The sequence below is a fragment of the Mirounga angustirostris genome, unplaced genomic scaffold (assembly GCF_029215605.1).
Source record: "Mirounga angustirostris isolate CCGP_5_RB_7025 unplaced genomic scaffold, mMirAng1.0.hap1 SCAF_10, whole genome shotgun sequence".
NCBI classification, from domain to species: domain Eukaryota; kingdom Metazoa; phylum Chordata; class Mammalia; order Carnivora; family Phocidae; genus Mirounga; species Mirounga angustirostris.
Window position 1 is genome coordinate 22435715 of NW_026991718.1, and position 15505 is coordinate 22451219.

The 15505-nt window shown below is 55.9% G+C and overlaps 1 protein-coding gene and 1 long non-coding RNA gene across 7 annotated transcripts in view; both read left to right on the forward strand.

The window, feature by feature from the left end:
* Positions 1 to 5763, forward strand: part of BABAM2 (BRISC and BRCA1 A complex member 2) — a 400157-nt gene extending 394394 nt beyond the window's left edge. For 4 of the 6 annotated variants that reach the window (XM_064572014.1, XM_064572013.1, XM_045884328.3 and 1 more), the window contains one exon: positions 5435 to 5763. In XM_064572014.1, the coding sequence (XP_064428084.1) occupies positions 5435 to 5514 (80 nt within the window). In that variant the 3' untranslated portion in view covers positions 5515 to 5763. Of the gene's footprint in view, positions 1 to 37; positions 2154 to 5434 lie in introns of those variants that run through there. The other 2 variants (XM_064572016.1, XM_064572018.1) reach the window with 2 other exon arrangements.
* Positions 5764 to 12173: 6410 nt separating this feature from the next.
* On the forward strand, positions 12174 to 15010 carry LOC135361839 (uncharacterized). Its single transcript, XR_010405980.1, has 3 exons — positions 12174 to 13136; positions 13975 to 14091; positions 14615 to 15010. It is a non-coding gene; the product is annotated as an uncharacterized LOC135361839 (long non-coding RNA).
* Positions 15011 to 15505: the final 495 nt, after the last annotated feature.

The following is a 15505-nucleotide window of genomic DNA, read 5'->3' on the forward strand; positions in this document are numbered from 1 at the left end:
GAGGATTTCCCTGATGGTCCCTGTCTTAACTCTTCAGGGTCTCCAAGCCCCTTCTGCAGAACACACTGATTGTTAACAACGTGTGATCGCGCCTCCCCGCGGTGGCAGGACAGAGGGACGGCTGAGGAGCCAACCTTCCGTCCCTGTCGTGAGCGGCCCGAGGTGCCACTAAACATCTTCTCAGAGCCCTGCAGGGTTCGTCGCTGACCCCGTCTTGCTGCTGAAAGAGCATCGAGGATGGTCAGAGCCGCCACCACCGCCTTCCCACGCTGCCGCCGCCTGGGCTTGCCCTCACTTAATACAGGAAGAGCCGAGACACAGAGAAGTTAAGTGGCTTGCTCAAGGTCACATGGATATCTTGGAAGCATAAGAGATTGTCGGTATAAATCTTCCTGTTACAGGTGAGGAAACTGAGTCCCAGTTCCAGAGGCCACAACAAGCCAAAGCCTGGACTAGAGCCCATGTCTTCTGTTCATGCTTCAGGACTCTTTCCACTTGACCCACTGACTCCCCCTTACGGTACATACTGCCCTGAACAGAAGATCTCTTGGGGGACCCAGCCCACTTTGATACCCCCACCCTGGGCACCCGGAGCCCCGGGATTCTTACACGTCCCTCTAGTTCCCAGCCGCCGCCCCCTCCCCGACCAAGCCTTTGACTGGAGCCTGGCCCAGGGGCACGGCTTGGGCAGAAGACAGCAGAGGCTGCAGGTGCCCTTCAGCACACGGTGCAGCCCTCGATGACCCAGCCGTGCGACTAGCAGCTCTGGCCCGGATTTCAGGAGACGCACGGCCTCCTGACAAGTTACCCAAGAAGCCACGGCGGAAAGGATGAGCTGAGGGCGGGACCCAAGGCCCGCTTCTTCCACACAGGGGCTCCCTCTTCTGCAGCCACACATGCTGTAGCTGTTCCCACAGACTCACAGCCTCTGCCCTCGGACCCAGCTTGGTCTCCATGGGAACAGTTGACCTCTATTGATCATCTCTTAAGCCAGGCACCAGGCCAAGGCTGACTTGGACCATCTCATTTAATCCTCGTGAGGATTACCCTTTGAGGCAATTTAAGGTTATTTTTCCCCTTTGATAGTTGAAGAAATTAAAGCTAAAGGGGTGAGTCACTTGCCCAAGTGATACAACCAATAAGGAGCAGGGCCGGGCCCGGAGCCCAGGTGTGGCAGGCTCCGGCGAGCACACCACACTCACCACCTTGTCCTTCACGGCCCACAGCCGACAGGGCCTGCAAGGTCACCAGGCTCAGCTCCCTGCTTGGTACATGAGGAATCTGATGCCTGGAGAGAGGAGAGATTTCCTGCTGAGCACCCCGTTCCCTGACTCCTGGTCGGAGGGGTCTGTCTACCTCGCTCCCTGCCGTGCCTGGGAGCCAACGCCTGGCCGAGAGCCACTCCGGCTCTGAATTCGTGGAAAACCTACCCAGCTTCGCTTTCGGCCTGGGGTCAGTTCTTGAAGTTTCATTCTTCTCACCTGAGACTCTGGGATTGGCCTGAGCTCTGATTTTATAACACCCAGAGCAGAGGGACTACAACCAGTGAAGACGGTCAGAACCTTATTTTGTCCTGAGGCATATTTAGCTCGAATTTGGTCTAAAAATAAATTCCCTTCCAGCGTGAGTAGATAGAATGATGAGTTTGACTGACTCAGGGCCTCTCTCCCCTTGGCTCGTCTTGGCCGTGGGCGGGAGGTGAGGAGACCGGCCCTCCCCGACCTGCCGCCCACCACACTTTAAAGCTCGCCATACGTTCTGTCTTTGGGTCAAAGTTTTTTAAAAGGTGACCGATAACTAGTGCCTTTGGCAAGCTATACCCTGGGCAGGTCTCCGTTTTCTCTGATAAAGAGTGAAATAAATGACAACAGTACATAAAGAAAAAATTAAAAAATCTGTAAATGGGTGGGAGCCCAGTGTCATTTTCCCCTTCGCCCTCCTCCCTCTCCCTGAAGTGACTTCGTGAGGAGCCCAGGGGAGAGCACTCCCGGACAACAGCTGGGAGCCTCATGCCTCTCAGCAGCCCTTCTCCGCGCTGCTTCCCCTTGGCGGCACGCGGCTCGCCGTGGCAGGGAAAGCCCAGGGCAGAACGGGAAACTTCAGAACTTTCTGAAGAAGGAGAGCGCTTACTCTAAAGCAGGTTCCCTCTTGCCAAGACCTTGTGGTCTGAGGAGCTGGTACTGTTGCAGCCCCCACCCCAGAACTTTGTAAGGAAAAACCGAGCTGATCAGAGATTTGCTTCAGGAGCCGCGCAACCCTGGGCCTGAGCGCGGAGAGCGCGGAGGTGGGGCGGGTGCTCCCCGCCCTGGTGCGCACCTGCTCAGGTGCATGTTTCGGGCCAACTCGTACCTTGGGGGGGGACACCGCCCTGCCCAGGGGTGCCGGGGTCGGCCACACTGCACAGGATACTTAAAGCAGCAGAGCAAATGCAGTGGACGTTGGCAGCCGCCTGTCCGTCACTGACCCTCGAGGACGGGCCACCAGGCTCCCCTCCGGCGAACGCGTGCGTGTCACTGGGCGAACAGCCGCAGATGGAACATGGGGGAGGAATGAGTGGCCCACACTTGTGGGCGGTGGCATGCAGCTGGCAGGGTCCCTTCCCACACGGTCCCGTGCAGGCGTCCCGTCCGGGTGGGCTCATCACCCCTGCTCACGGGGGAAACACAGCTCGGGGCTTCCCTTGCCCGGCCAGCCTCGCTCCAGGGCTGTGGCGCTTCCAGCCTCGTCGAGGTCCCTCCGGGCCGTAAGGACCGGCAGAAAAGGGCTTTGAGCTCAGAGACGGCCACGGTTCGGCTGGCTCAGGACCACGTCAAACAGGATGTAGATGGGAGAGGGTGCTTTATCTTCCTTTCTCACTGTTGGCATAATTTGAAGTTTGAGACTAGACTGTTTCTTCTTTTTCAGTACCTAAATACCACATTTGTTCACTCTCTGAGGCCACTCTCTCTCACTTTAAGCAGCATGTCATGAACATGCCTTAACTCTTCTTGCAAACCGGCAGCCATCAGTAGGTACGTTAATGATAGCCACTTAGGTCTCGCTGAGTGCTGTCCGTGGGCTGGCCCGTGGGGTCCCTGCTTCCTAGGGCCCACCGTGCAGCCTGGCAAGTACCACATACATGCATGTGACAGACGCTCCGGGAGAAGCACAGAGATTGTCTGTAGGCAGGGAGAGAACCTCTTGGTCACCAGGGAAGACTTGATAGGAGCCAGAGCATTTGGCCTGAGCATGAGATGGAAAACGGCATGTGTGAAGAAGAGTGGGTGGCCAGATTGGAGTGGGGAGCTTGCATCCTGGACCATGCATGGGCATCGGGGGTTCTGTGACATCCCCTCATTGCTGTGGGGGGAACTTACCTGCAGTTTTTCTGGGAGAGGATCCTTAGCTCTCTTAGCTTTTCAAGGGAGGGGTGCATGAGCCTAAAAATGTAATGGAAGGGCAAAAACAATTTTTTTGACATGTTGGAACCAGACACTGAAAATCATTGAGTGCCAGGCTGCACGTCTCGGGAGCATGCAGGGTCTTGGTCGGGGTAGTGACAGAGGCCCACGCGTGAAGAAAATGTATTTAGTTGCAACAGACAGGCGAAGTCGGCCTGCGTCCAGAGGAGAACCAGCATTCTGCAGCAGTTCTGTTGAAGGGTAATAAGGCCAGGAGCCAGGGGGTGTCACAAAGGGTAGAGGGACATTGTGGGGGAAGAGAAAGAACCTTCAGGATGAATTCGCCACAGGGCTTTAGGGAGAGGTGGAAACAGGGTTCTGGTACAGAAACACAAACGGGCCGAAGCACATTCAAAGACAGTATTGAGGAGCCCTTCATTTGGACTACACTGGTTTAAACTACAGAGACATCCAGGTCACAGAGTCCCACAGGTGACTGGAATGTGGGACGGAAGTTCAGGGGAGAAATGAGGGCCAGAGGCCCAGATGGGGCGGTTCTGTGCTGAGGGGGCTGAGCCTGAGAACAGCGCCACGCATGAGGGGCATGGAGGGCAAGACAGGAGGGTTCCAGAGAGAGAGTTCATCGGGGGCACAGCAAGGAGAAGGGAGGTAGACCCAGGATGTGGAATGTCACCCGGGGAGGACGGCTCCCTGAGAGAGGAGTCAGCATGTAAATGTTGCCCAGAGCCCGTGGAGGCCAGGGCTGTGAAAGCCAGAAGAAGGGGTGACATGTGGAAGAGGTTTCGGTTGACTTGGTGTTGGGGCAGCGGGCAGGCAGTCAGGTACCATGTAACTGCACAGTGGGACCCCAGGGCCTATGGGGTACTCACCCCGGCACTGAAGGAGCCCTGTTTGGGGCCTTTGTGGTACTGGTGGTGACCGGGCCTCTTGGTGGCCCTTCCTGGTTCATGTCACAGTCCTGAGTGAGCCACTCTAGATAAGTGAGGTGTGACTACTCTGGCCTCGTGTGAGTCCAGTGCAGGGGAGAGAGAAGTAAGTGACAAGCCGGGGTGACCAGGGGCAAGGGGTGCCCACCCTGCCCCTCCACTTTCTACCTCACCTGCTGTCTTCCCGCAGAGCTTCGAGTTCCCAGCTCACGACAAGCCGCCCGCTGCCCCCAGTCCCCCCTGCCGTGTTTTTTTGCCTAGAACACCTATAATGTCTACTCCTCCTCCACCTTCCTTGGTCTCGCCAGCCCAGCACCTCGAGGTTCCTCCATACGTGTCCTTACCGCCTCGATTGGTGTTACTGATGTGTTTGCCTCCTCCTCTGAACTGGGATCTCCCGCCTGGCAGGGGCCCCATCCAGGTCCCCTGGCAGCCCCTGGCACCTCATACCATGCCTGGCAGAGCAGGCCCGTGTAGAATGTGGAGCCCATCTCCACAGAATCAAATCTGGGTGCCAGAAAGGCCCGATGGTCTGCCCCAGATCACGTCACCCATCCGTGACTGGCCAAGGAAGCTTCTCTTGATACCCAGCCTGGCTTTCTATCCAGTAGCCCAAGCTACACGTATGTTTGGAAATAAATGGAGACCGTGGAACACTTAGAAATACTTTTTATTAGACCCTCTTTGTCTGTATGAAGTCGAGGATCCAACTGAGTGGAGAGTACAACTCTCTTTATATTTCAGGTCAAGAAACGACGAGGTGGCTGGCTTGGCCACTCTCTGGCTTGTCTTGGGGGTCAGGCCCTTGTCTTTGGCCTGGGAGAGGCAGAGGGAGCCCGAGTACTGACATCTAAGAGGACCTGGCAGCCTGGAAGGTCTACATACAGGCCCCTGAAAGATCCGTGCACAATAGCACAGAAGTGAACTGCTTGTACCTCCCTTGGAAAAATCCAGAGGGTTTTGCATCAGCAGGGAAGGGGAATCCAACCCAAGATGCATGAACAATAAATAACAACTGTTCTGAGTTAGGTTGAAAGCTCTGAGTTGCACTTTTTTTCAAGTTGTTTGTGCTAACCGCAATTTTTTTCTCCCCCTCTTTCCCACCAGGGCTTATTTCAAAACCTTTGTCCCTCAGTTCCAGGAGGCAGCGTTTGCCAATGGAAAGCTCTAGGAAACACCAGTCTTGAGAGGTGGCCAGCCAGACTGCTGTGTCCACATGCGGGTCAGCACATATGGCCGCTTCCTGGAAGCCGCTTGGAACGCCTTCATGGTAGCATTCTGCACACACAGCAGCTTTGCACGCCCCGCCTGGAGCCTAGACTGAAGCGGGCTGGCGCTAACCTGGATCCTCGAGCCCCCACGGCTGGTCGCTCCCTCTTTGTTTCCTTCGGTATACTTCTTAGTTGGAAGAAATAAAATCAAATTCTGACACAGTATTTTTCCAGGGAAAGTAAGACATCACAGATGCACACACCCTTATTCCAGGAAAGCCTTTGTCTCTGAGACCGGGTTTAAGTCTTAAGATGAAACCACGCTTTGCTTTTATTTTTCCCTGAAACTCGTGTCGTGTGTGTGTGTGTGTGTGTGTGTGTTTTACTCCCCAGCATTTCCCACTTGGGGCGGCTCTCCATTGGAAAAGGCGCTGCCTGAACAAACCTGACCATCCTGCATGGTTTCAGCCACCCAGCCTGCCGGCCCCCGGCCAGTGCTCAGGAGCACGTGGGATCCAGCACCCCCCGCAGCTCCCCGTGTGTGTGCCGTATGCACGGAGGCAGTCATTAAGTTTGCTGAATGGGCCAGTGAATCCGTCCTTCCCTCCCTCACGTCACTCAGCCCTCGCTAGGCTGGTGGGAGCGCTCTTTGGGCTTCTGCAGCCCTGAGCGCATCATACCTGGAAGACAGAGGTTGGGTCTTGTGGGCCGTCACTGGCGTATCTGTGACATCTGGGCTCAGGCCTCTCTGCCACCATCCAGGAACAGAGCAGGGGCAGATACCCTGAGGAAGTTCCGCTTGTCCTGTATTTACGGATTGTCAGAGCCAGACGGAGTCTGAGAACTCCCCTCATTTTCACCCCCGGCCCTCTCCCCTGCTGCTCCCTTACGTGTATAGAGAGAAGTAAGGCCCCAGAGCTACAGAAACCCTCCAGGCAAATTGGGAGCAGACCTGGAGGTGGTGGCCAGGCCTCTCCTTACCATCACACGACTTCCCTTAGCTTACAAGCTGAGGATAACCAAGCTGACCCCTTGACAAGACTTACGGTTTTGCTTAGCGCTGTTGCATCCTGATGGCTTTCCACGTAGGGAAGTGGGACGTGCGCGCAGAGGGGAGAGAAGCGATCAGCTGGCCTGCCTGGCCTGTGCGCTTCCCTAGCCCTCCTGCCTTCCCAGGCAGAGGTGAAGCCCCAGTGCACCTGTCGGGTTTACCAGGCCTCTCACCTTTCTCTTGGTTCCCCTTGTGGTTCGTGGCACCCGGTTTTACCGTGTGAGCCTGAAAGGGAGCCAGCTCAGGGCCCTTGGCGGGACCACGGAGGGCTCTCTCTCCTTCCTGTGTCCTCCAGCACCCAGGAATATTCCCGGGAGGCAGAAGAGCTTGGACAGACCACCCCTGCTGGCTACCAGCTGGACGACTGCCCAGCTCTGGGTTCTTACTCGGTGTGGGTACTTTGCCCCCTGCCCCGGAACCCTGGGAACTCTCATGACAGAGGAAAGTCCAGTGCCCTGGGTCCACACCCCAGCTGTGCCCTTAGCCAGCTGTGTGACCTAGAGGGAGCCCCTTCTCTGTGTCGTACAAGGACTCAGCTCCTCGGGAGCCCCCCGGGGAGCTGTCTCGAGCACTGCTGCTCAGGCCGCCCCTGCAGTTCTGCTGAACCAGTTCTTCACCAGTTGGGGCTGGGACATCGGGACTTTGATAACCCTCCCCAGGTGATTCCTCTGAGCCCTAAGCCAGCTGACCACCCTGGAGCCTCTGCTGCCCCTGGCTAGCCGACCGCCCACTCAACCTCAGCGCAGCTGTGTGCCAAGCGTCCCTCCCTCCGCCCCATGACACTGTCACTTAGGACTGCTGTGGCCATCTGCCCCCATGGAGGGGCACGGATGGGGCTCGCGGCCCCCAGAGCCAAGAGTTGCCTGCATCAGGGTGTGGTTCAGACCCAGCAGGGGAGTCCAGCACCAGTTCCAGCCGAGGGCGGTTGGCAGATGTGGGGACGGGGTGAGGTAGCGTGGCTGGCCTGGACCCTTGGCATTTCAGATAGCCCGGCAGACGTGATGGCCACCAGTAGTGGGTAGTGTGACCCGGGGCGGGGGGCGCACACACACTCAGGCCGGCCGGCCCGTCGGAGACACACCCACACATCTGCCAAGCAGGCACACTGACCGGGAAGGGCTGTCACCCGCCTGACCTCAGAGCACCTCACAGCCGACCTGTGAAGTAAGCAAGCGGGCGTGCGGCCCCCGTCCCACCCATGAGGAGACGCGATCAGAGAGGTGAAGCGAGTCACCCACGGCCACCAGCCAGTCAGCGCCAGAGCTGGGACTCAGCCCAGGCTCCTGGCTCTGGACCCGGCGCTACTGCTCAGTACGTCCACGTCCTGGCCGTAAAACACACTGACGCTTCGGTGTTCTTTCCCAGCGCAGGATGACCTGCTCTGTATAGGTTTGTGAGCGTGAGGATTCTCTGCCTTTTAAACGGACTTTCATCCCCCTTACCGCAGGACGAGGGTTGGGGCTGATTTTCTTAGGAGGCAACCAAACAACAGAAGGTGACAATGGCCGCCTCGTGTGTCCAGTGTCATGGATTCAAAACCCGCACCTGTGAGCTTTAGCGCCACCCCCACCAGCCACAGAAGCCAGGGGTGCTTGTAAAGGGTGACAGTCCCCTGTGTGGTTTTAAACACTTCTCGCTAGTTCAGCCCATCGTCGAGCATCGTACCCGCATAGAGTGCAGCACAGGACTAATTAGTAAATGAGTATAAAATGCTTTGAAGAAGAAAAGTGCCATATAGGAGAGCACATTATTATTACCTCGTAAATCCTGTCGCCAGCTTAGCCAGCCCGTGTAATTTCAGCTGAATCTTTGGCTCAGCACAGACGAGGAGAAGGACTCCGATGTGTTGACTAATAATACCTGGGCACCTCCTGGGGGGACCTGGGCAGCCAGCGCTGAGCCCTCTCCCAGCCGCTCGGTTGCCTGAGGACCCAGCTCCACGCGCGAGAGCCGCTTTGCTCCTGGGAATGAACTGGAAAGAGCATGAACTTGAGGACAGAGACTTATATTTGAATCCGAGCTCTGCCCACTTAGTGGCTGGCGAATATTTAACAAACAGTTCTTCAGCGGTTTAAAAAAGGACAAGAAAAACAGGAGGGCCCAATTCATACTGTTGGCCGGTTTCCACGGTACCGTGGAAAATATTCCCACTGTGACCGATTTCCAGCTACCAGCGTGAGATCACTGGGTGCAGACCTGGAAAGAGCAGGGAGGGTGGTTGTGGGAGCCCCCGCTGGGGTGAGTAGACCCCAGGGCGGGTCTTCACTCAATGTCTGTCAGTTTTATTTTCCTCATCTGTAAAATGGCAGTAAATACCTGCCTCCTAGGGTTGTTGAGAATAAAATCAAAATTGTACGTAAAGCCCCAAGTAGGGTGCTTGGCACACGGGAAAGTTTGACCAATAGTGGCTATTATTACTGCGGACCAGAAAAATGATTTTCCGATGTTGACTTTGGCCTTTTTCTGAAAAGTCGGAATGCCCCTGTTAAGAAGTCTTGCCAATGAATGTGGCCTTTGGAAGAGTGACCCTTTCTGGATGACTAGGAAGACAAGCGACGAGTCACCTGGATTTTAGTGAATGAGAGATGAGAAATCTCTGTGGGAGTTCCCACCCCGCACCCCTCCCCACCCCCCCAGGCTGGGGCGGTGGGACTTCAGGCTCCGCGGAGCGCTGGAGAGCAAACGCCGCAGTGACCTGCTTGTTCACCCCGCACCTACTCTCTCAGGGAAAACTGAGCGGCACAGGTGACTTGTGCTTCTGACTCAGTTTTGGTTCCTGACGACCACAGGCTCTTGTTTTGGAGGCCCAGCCTTGGTAGAGAAATAACCACACTCGGTTTGCCTCTTGTCTGGGCCTATAAATAGCGCAGTCCCAGAACCTGCCCTAGTTCCTGGGGACTGGCCCGTCCCACGGTTCTCCTTAGCGCCAATGTTAGAAACATCACCTCGTGGTCAGATGACGTCTAGTGCTGTTCACGGCATCATCAATGCATCGGTGCTTTTTAAAATGAAAGTGGAAAGAGACCTCAGCTTTTTGTTTATGTGTCTATAGTGCTTACGTGCAGCGTCAGTAGAGTAAACGTTAGGGGGTAGACCAGATGCCAAAGAGAAACAGGTGCTGGGTGGCTGGTCAAGACAGTAGCCACCCTTATCAAGCTATAAATGACATTCCATGCTGGCTATTTTTTATACACTGTCTTTTTCAATCCTCAAAACGACTAAATGAGGTAGCTTATTATCCCCATTTTATAGATAAAGAAACTGAGCCTCAAAGAGGTTAAATAACTTACATAAGGCCCTGCTACTTTCTCTCCTTCCTTCCCTCCCTTCCTCCTCTTCTCCCTGTCTGTCCCCCTTCCTTAGGACATAAAGGCAATGAGCCCGGGACGCTCCGTTTCTTTCCACTTCCCTTATCCAGCTTCTCCAAATGGAGGGAGATTTACTGAGCATCTACTGTGTATAAGACATTCATATCCTGGTTTTTGCCATTTTCCACAGGAGAGGGGCTTGGGGTGGTTGGGTGGGGCCGAGATCAGGTGGAAGTAGGAGTCAGGCCTAGGTCTGCTGGTTCCAAGACTAGACTTCAGCACAGAGGGTTCTGCATGTCTGTGTGTGCTCAACTAAAGGATGCTCTGAAGCAGTCTGTATAGGCAGGCCTGTGTGGCTACATAAATATACATAAATACCCACTGATTTTCAGATGAGTGAGCCAGGGCCAGCCCCACAGTTGGAAAAACTCTGACTTTGTGCCATATTCTCAGGTTAAAGTCCAAAACACACTTGGTTGGAATAATGGCCTAGTATCTGGGGGAAATGAGATGAACACAGTTGTGGCAATTATTAAGGAAGATCACCAGGGTACTTCCAAAGGCACAGGATCCATGAACTGATTCCAGAGCAAATACAAAAGCACTCCAAGGGTTATTTCATAACATAAATCATGCTCTCCTTCTTCAGGGCTCCACATTTCTCCTCCATTCATCTCTGACCCCTTTGGAAGAGCCACACTTTACATGCTTGGGGTCATGATGAGTTCTGACTAATAGGAGCAATAAAAGTAACCCCACAGGCAACCCAGAAATGGACCAGAATGAGCCTCCCGGTTCTGGGCCAGCTGCCTTTGCGCCACTTTGGGAGGAGCCGCACGGCGTGTGGAAGGTGTGACAGATTCGCATTCCTCCAGAACAGAGCCCACCACCCGCGTCTTCCACGACACCAAGGAGCAGTCCCTCTACAGAAAGTCTCTTCGTTCCAGAGATTCTCTTTGGAACGTGCACTTTGAGCCCGTTTAGGGGCCAGCCAAGAAAATCCATCCCTTTCACTCCGTGATCACGCTTTGGCCGGGACTCCCCAGCTCCCGATGACCTTTGGCTGTCTGGGCAGGTGCTGATAGAGTAAGAAGCTAGGAAGGCAGCAGGCTCCCTCTAGAAATCAGGTGGTGGTGTGGGTGTTAATAGTGACGGAAGCCCTCTTGGGCACCACCTGAGATCCCAGGCCCTGTTCTGGGTCCTGTGCATCCATCGCCTTCTTGGTCCTCTGGCCCTTTCAGAGAGCTGACGGGCCACCACTGCAGAGAGCCAAAGGCAGGCGGCAGGGCTCGGAGGGCAATTCCTGGGTAGGCCAAAACTCATTTGAGCATAACAATGCCCTCAGAACAAGAGGACCACCTCCCCAGGGTACATAAGTGCAAGTAGGTTTATGGAGGGACTTTACCGTGGGCTCACTTTATAGCCCAGCTGGGGGCTGGTGTTGTGCCTGGGGACACGAGGTCTGGGGCAAGGGTGGGCCTCCCGTGGCCAGATGGCCCCGGGGGAAGGCTCCTCGGGGGCTTCTACCTTCACTCACACACACAGCCCGGCTTCAGATGACTGCGACACCCCTTATCCCCGCTCAGTGCCCACTCCTGACTGTCAAGCACAGGCCCAGGTGGGGTGAGGAGTCCCCTCCGCAGCCGGAACGTCGGCCTGCGTGGGCTGGCGGCTTGCACAACCCAGACGGCCACCTCCACTTGTCTCCCCCACCTTCCTGCGCGCACTGCACGGGCCGGCACCGCGGGCTGCCCCCTGGGGCACCTCCTCTGCTTTGCCTATTGTCACCCCAGCCCCCCAGAACCAGCAGCCCCCCGACCTTGCCCGCTCCAAGTGCCGGCAATGGCAGAACTCTCCAGACTGGAGCCCGCTTCAGGGAAACCAAGCCCTTGGCTAATTGGCTTGTTGTGGGAGATGAGGCCCGTGGGCCCTGGAGGCAGCTGGCCTGAGTCAAACGCTGCCCCCACCACTTACTAGAGGCGTGAACCTGAGCAAGCCACATGACCTCAGTTTCTTTCGCTGCAAAATGGGGCTCCTGCCTACGTCACGGGCCTGGCAGAAGGGCTTCGTGCTTTGGGACACATGAGATGCTTGGACCAGCACCGGCATGCAGTGAGTGCCCAGAAAAGTCTGCCTTAAGTCTGTCTGTCTTGCTGTTTAGATTTTGCCCACGTTAAGCCTGGCCTCTTCTTTTTTTTTTTTTTTTTTAAGATTTTATTTATTTATTTGAGACAGAGAGAATGAGAGACAGAGAGCAGGAGAGGGGGGAGGGTCAGAGGGAGAAGCAGGCTCCCTGCCGAGCAGGGAGCCCGACGCGGGACTCGATCCTGTGACTCCAGGATCATGACCTGAGCCGAAGGCAGTCGCTTAAACAACTGAGCCACCCAGGCGCCCAAGCCTGGCCTCTTCTTTAGTCCATCTTTCCCTTCCAGATCCCGGCTCTGAAGCGTCAGCTGACCACAAAAACACGTCCTTTTCTGCCCCTGACAGGCATGTAGACACCGCCCCCTCCTCCGTGTCTGCAACACTCCTACCAGCTGTCGCCCCCACCCCCGGGCTCCTCCGTGAGCCTGTGCCCAGCGGCTTGGCCTGCCGCCCCCCAGCTCCTCACTTCCGTCAAGACCCCTGCTTTCCAAAGGTTTTGTTTATTAAACGGCACTTATTAAGTAATCATTTCCCCCCTTTTAACCAATGACATGTACTGGTTTGCTAGGGATTCCAAAGAACGCCAGGGACTGGAAATTACCTCACTGGATGGGCATGTCTCCAGACAAAACTAGAACACTTTATTAGCCAGGGGTTCCTTCTCTCTGGGAAACATGCAATAAACATTAGCCTTCCTTAAAAATCTTGACTGTCGGTCATGGACCCCCTTTCGTGCCTTCTGGGCCTCCGGTTGGAAAGCCTGGGCTGAGGGCCATGGGGTGTTCACGGTTTATCTGGAGAAGCAGGATGGACGCCCGGCGTTAACCGTCCACAGCTGTGGACAGACGCGGGGCCCCCTCTCCAGTGCCCTTCTCTCCCACGTGCTCCCATGTGCGCTACCCCGGGCTTGACGGGCAGCCCGGAGAGTGAGAAGCAGGTCACCAGGGCTGGACAGGGTAGCGGCATCCAGAAGCCTTCGTGTCCCACACCCGTGGAAGGGCGGCCAGGCCTGCAGAGGCTGTAGGAGGACACCTCGGAGGTATCCTAAGCCAGAAGGCCTTGACCGAGATGGGCCTAGAGCAAACAGGACCCAGGTGAGCCCACGAGTCGGGACTCAGGTTAGGACAGACCAAACAGGTGTAGACGTGTGTGCCTGGAGGTGGGAACTGCTTCTAGGGAGAAGCAGAGATCGAATCCCTTGTATGCATTCGACAGACATCTGTGGAGCACCCCCTCTGTCCCTGGCACTGGGACTGTACAGATGATAAGACCAACCCTGCCCCCCAAGAGCCAGAAAGATAGGGCAAGTACACACTCCCACTGCTCATGGGGGTGTCGGGGGGGGGTCAGTGATAAGCCATGTGGCAGAGCAGCAGATCTGCACTACTTACTTCCAGCCCGGGTAAATCAGGGAGGGCTTCCTAGAGGAGGGGTCAGCTGGGCACAGATTCAGCTTCTTGGTTCCCAAAGTATTTCACCCCTTTGCCTCGTGGCAGTGGTTGGGCCTCCTGGTGGGTTCTCCAGCTGGGCTGAGGAGAACATGATGCCTAGTTTGCATACATTCAGTTACTTTTTTAAAAAAGATTTTATTTATGGGTGCCTGGGTGGCTCAGTCGTTAAGCGTCTGCCTGGGGTCGCAGCAGGTCCTGGGAGGGGAAGGATCCCAGGTTCCTGGGATCGAGCCCCCTTGTTATTAAACAAACAAACAAACAAACAAACAAACAAATAAAAGACTTTATTTGAGAGAGAGAGAGAGCACAAGCAGGGGGGGAGGTGTAAAGGGAGAGGAAGAAGCAGACTCCCCGCTGAGCAGGGAGCCCAACGTGGGAACCCTGGGGTCATGGCCTGAGCTGAAGGCAGACACTTAACCGACTGAGCCACCTTGGTGCCTTCATGCGTTCAGTTATTTATTGAGCATCTACTTGGTGCCAGGCACTGTTCTAGGCACTGGAGTGAATAAAGCATCAGGATGCTTGCCTGTGTGGAGCTTCCGTTCCCAGCGGGGAGAGAGAGCACGAACGAGATGCGCCCCACGCTGTGGAGCGTAAGGTACGCTGAGTGTAAGGCAGGGGGCTGGGGGTGCACTTTCACCAGGGTGCTCAGGGAAGAGCTGAAGGAGGCAAGTAAAAGGGGCAAGGCACGGTCGACCTCCTTCCCCTCCCAGGACCTGCTGCGTCCCCAGGCCCCGGGATGGGCTTGCCTTGGGCCGGCCCCCGGGGAACGCACCCAGTGGAGTGGGTCCCCGACTCCAGAGCATCCAGACGTGGCAGGCGAAGAGCAGTGAAGCAAGGAGGCCCGGCTGAGTCCCGGCCGGCCGCCCTGGGATCGCACGGGACACCCGTTCTCCCTCCTCTGTGCCATAAGGAGCCCTCTTCACGGGCTGGTGATGAGAATAAGGCAGAGAGGGCCTGGGGATGCTCTGGGAATGGCAACGTGTCACTGCCACCATTTACTGCGGAGTCCCTGTCGCTGCCAGGCAGGGCCCCGGGGCAGGTACCCTGAGGACGCGGTGGAAACACCACAAGCTGCGCAGGAAATGGGTGCTGATGCCCGTCCCGCTTACGCCCCGCAGCCCTCCGCCCGCCCCCGGAGCCGCCTGGCCCTGACCTGCGAGCGGGAGGGAGAACGGCGCTGGCCACCTTCTCCCCCCATGTGGTGCCGCAGGACCCACGGTGGGCGAGCGGGGTCCCCTGCTGAGTCCTGCCCCGGAGCTCTGCTGTCCGGATCCTGGGCCCTCCCGAGGTGGCATGAGCTGCACAGGAGCCATAACCAGCAGCGAGCTTCCAGACCCCCTGTCATTCCCGTCAAAACTGTTTCCCACCGAGAAAGAAGCAAAGAACAGAAACCACCCCCAACCCATCCTCCTAACACAACCACATTTAATGTGTGTTTAACAGCGGGCAACAAATATTTTGTACCTACTATGTGATAGGAGATGATACGCCAGCTATTCATTTTCAACATGTTCAGAAACAATATAAAACACTTTTGTATCCTGTTTGGCTTTTTAACACTCTTTCCTAAGTAGTTGCCGTCTTGCTACGGTCTTCACAACCATCTTTGGAATATCTACCTCATGTTCCTCCCTAGTTCACATACCGTCTCCCTTCTTTTTGGCCATTTGAACTATTTCATGAGTTTCCCTACTATAAATATATTTTGTGAATAATTACTTAAACCTACTCTAGGAAAGGCATTTGGGCAAGCCGAATGCAGGGCAGCCAGTCAGCGAGCCATGGGGTAAAAATGAGTATGGTGATGGGCCATTTCACGCCTCAAAAACTTCAGAGCAGTGGAAAATGGGAGAATGTTCTAGAATGATCTGGCAGGGGCAGAGGAAGCACTGAGGTAGGTGCCTTTGGTAAGACAACGAGGAGGGCGTTGGGCCTCCAGAATGAGGGGAGATGGGGCGTGAGGAGATGTGAGGGGGTCAGAGAAACGGTCAGCCCAGGAAGGCCGAGGT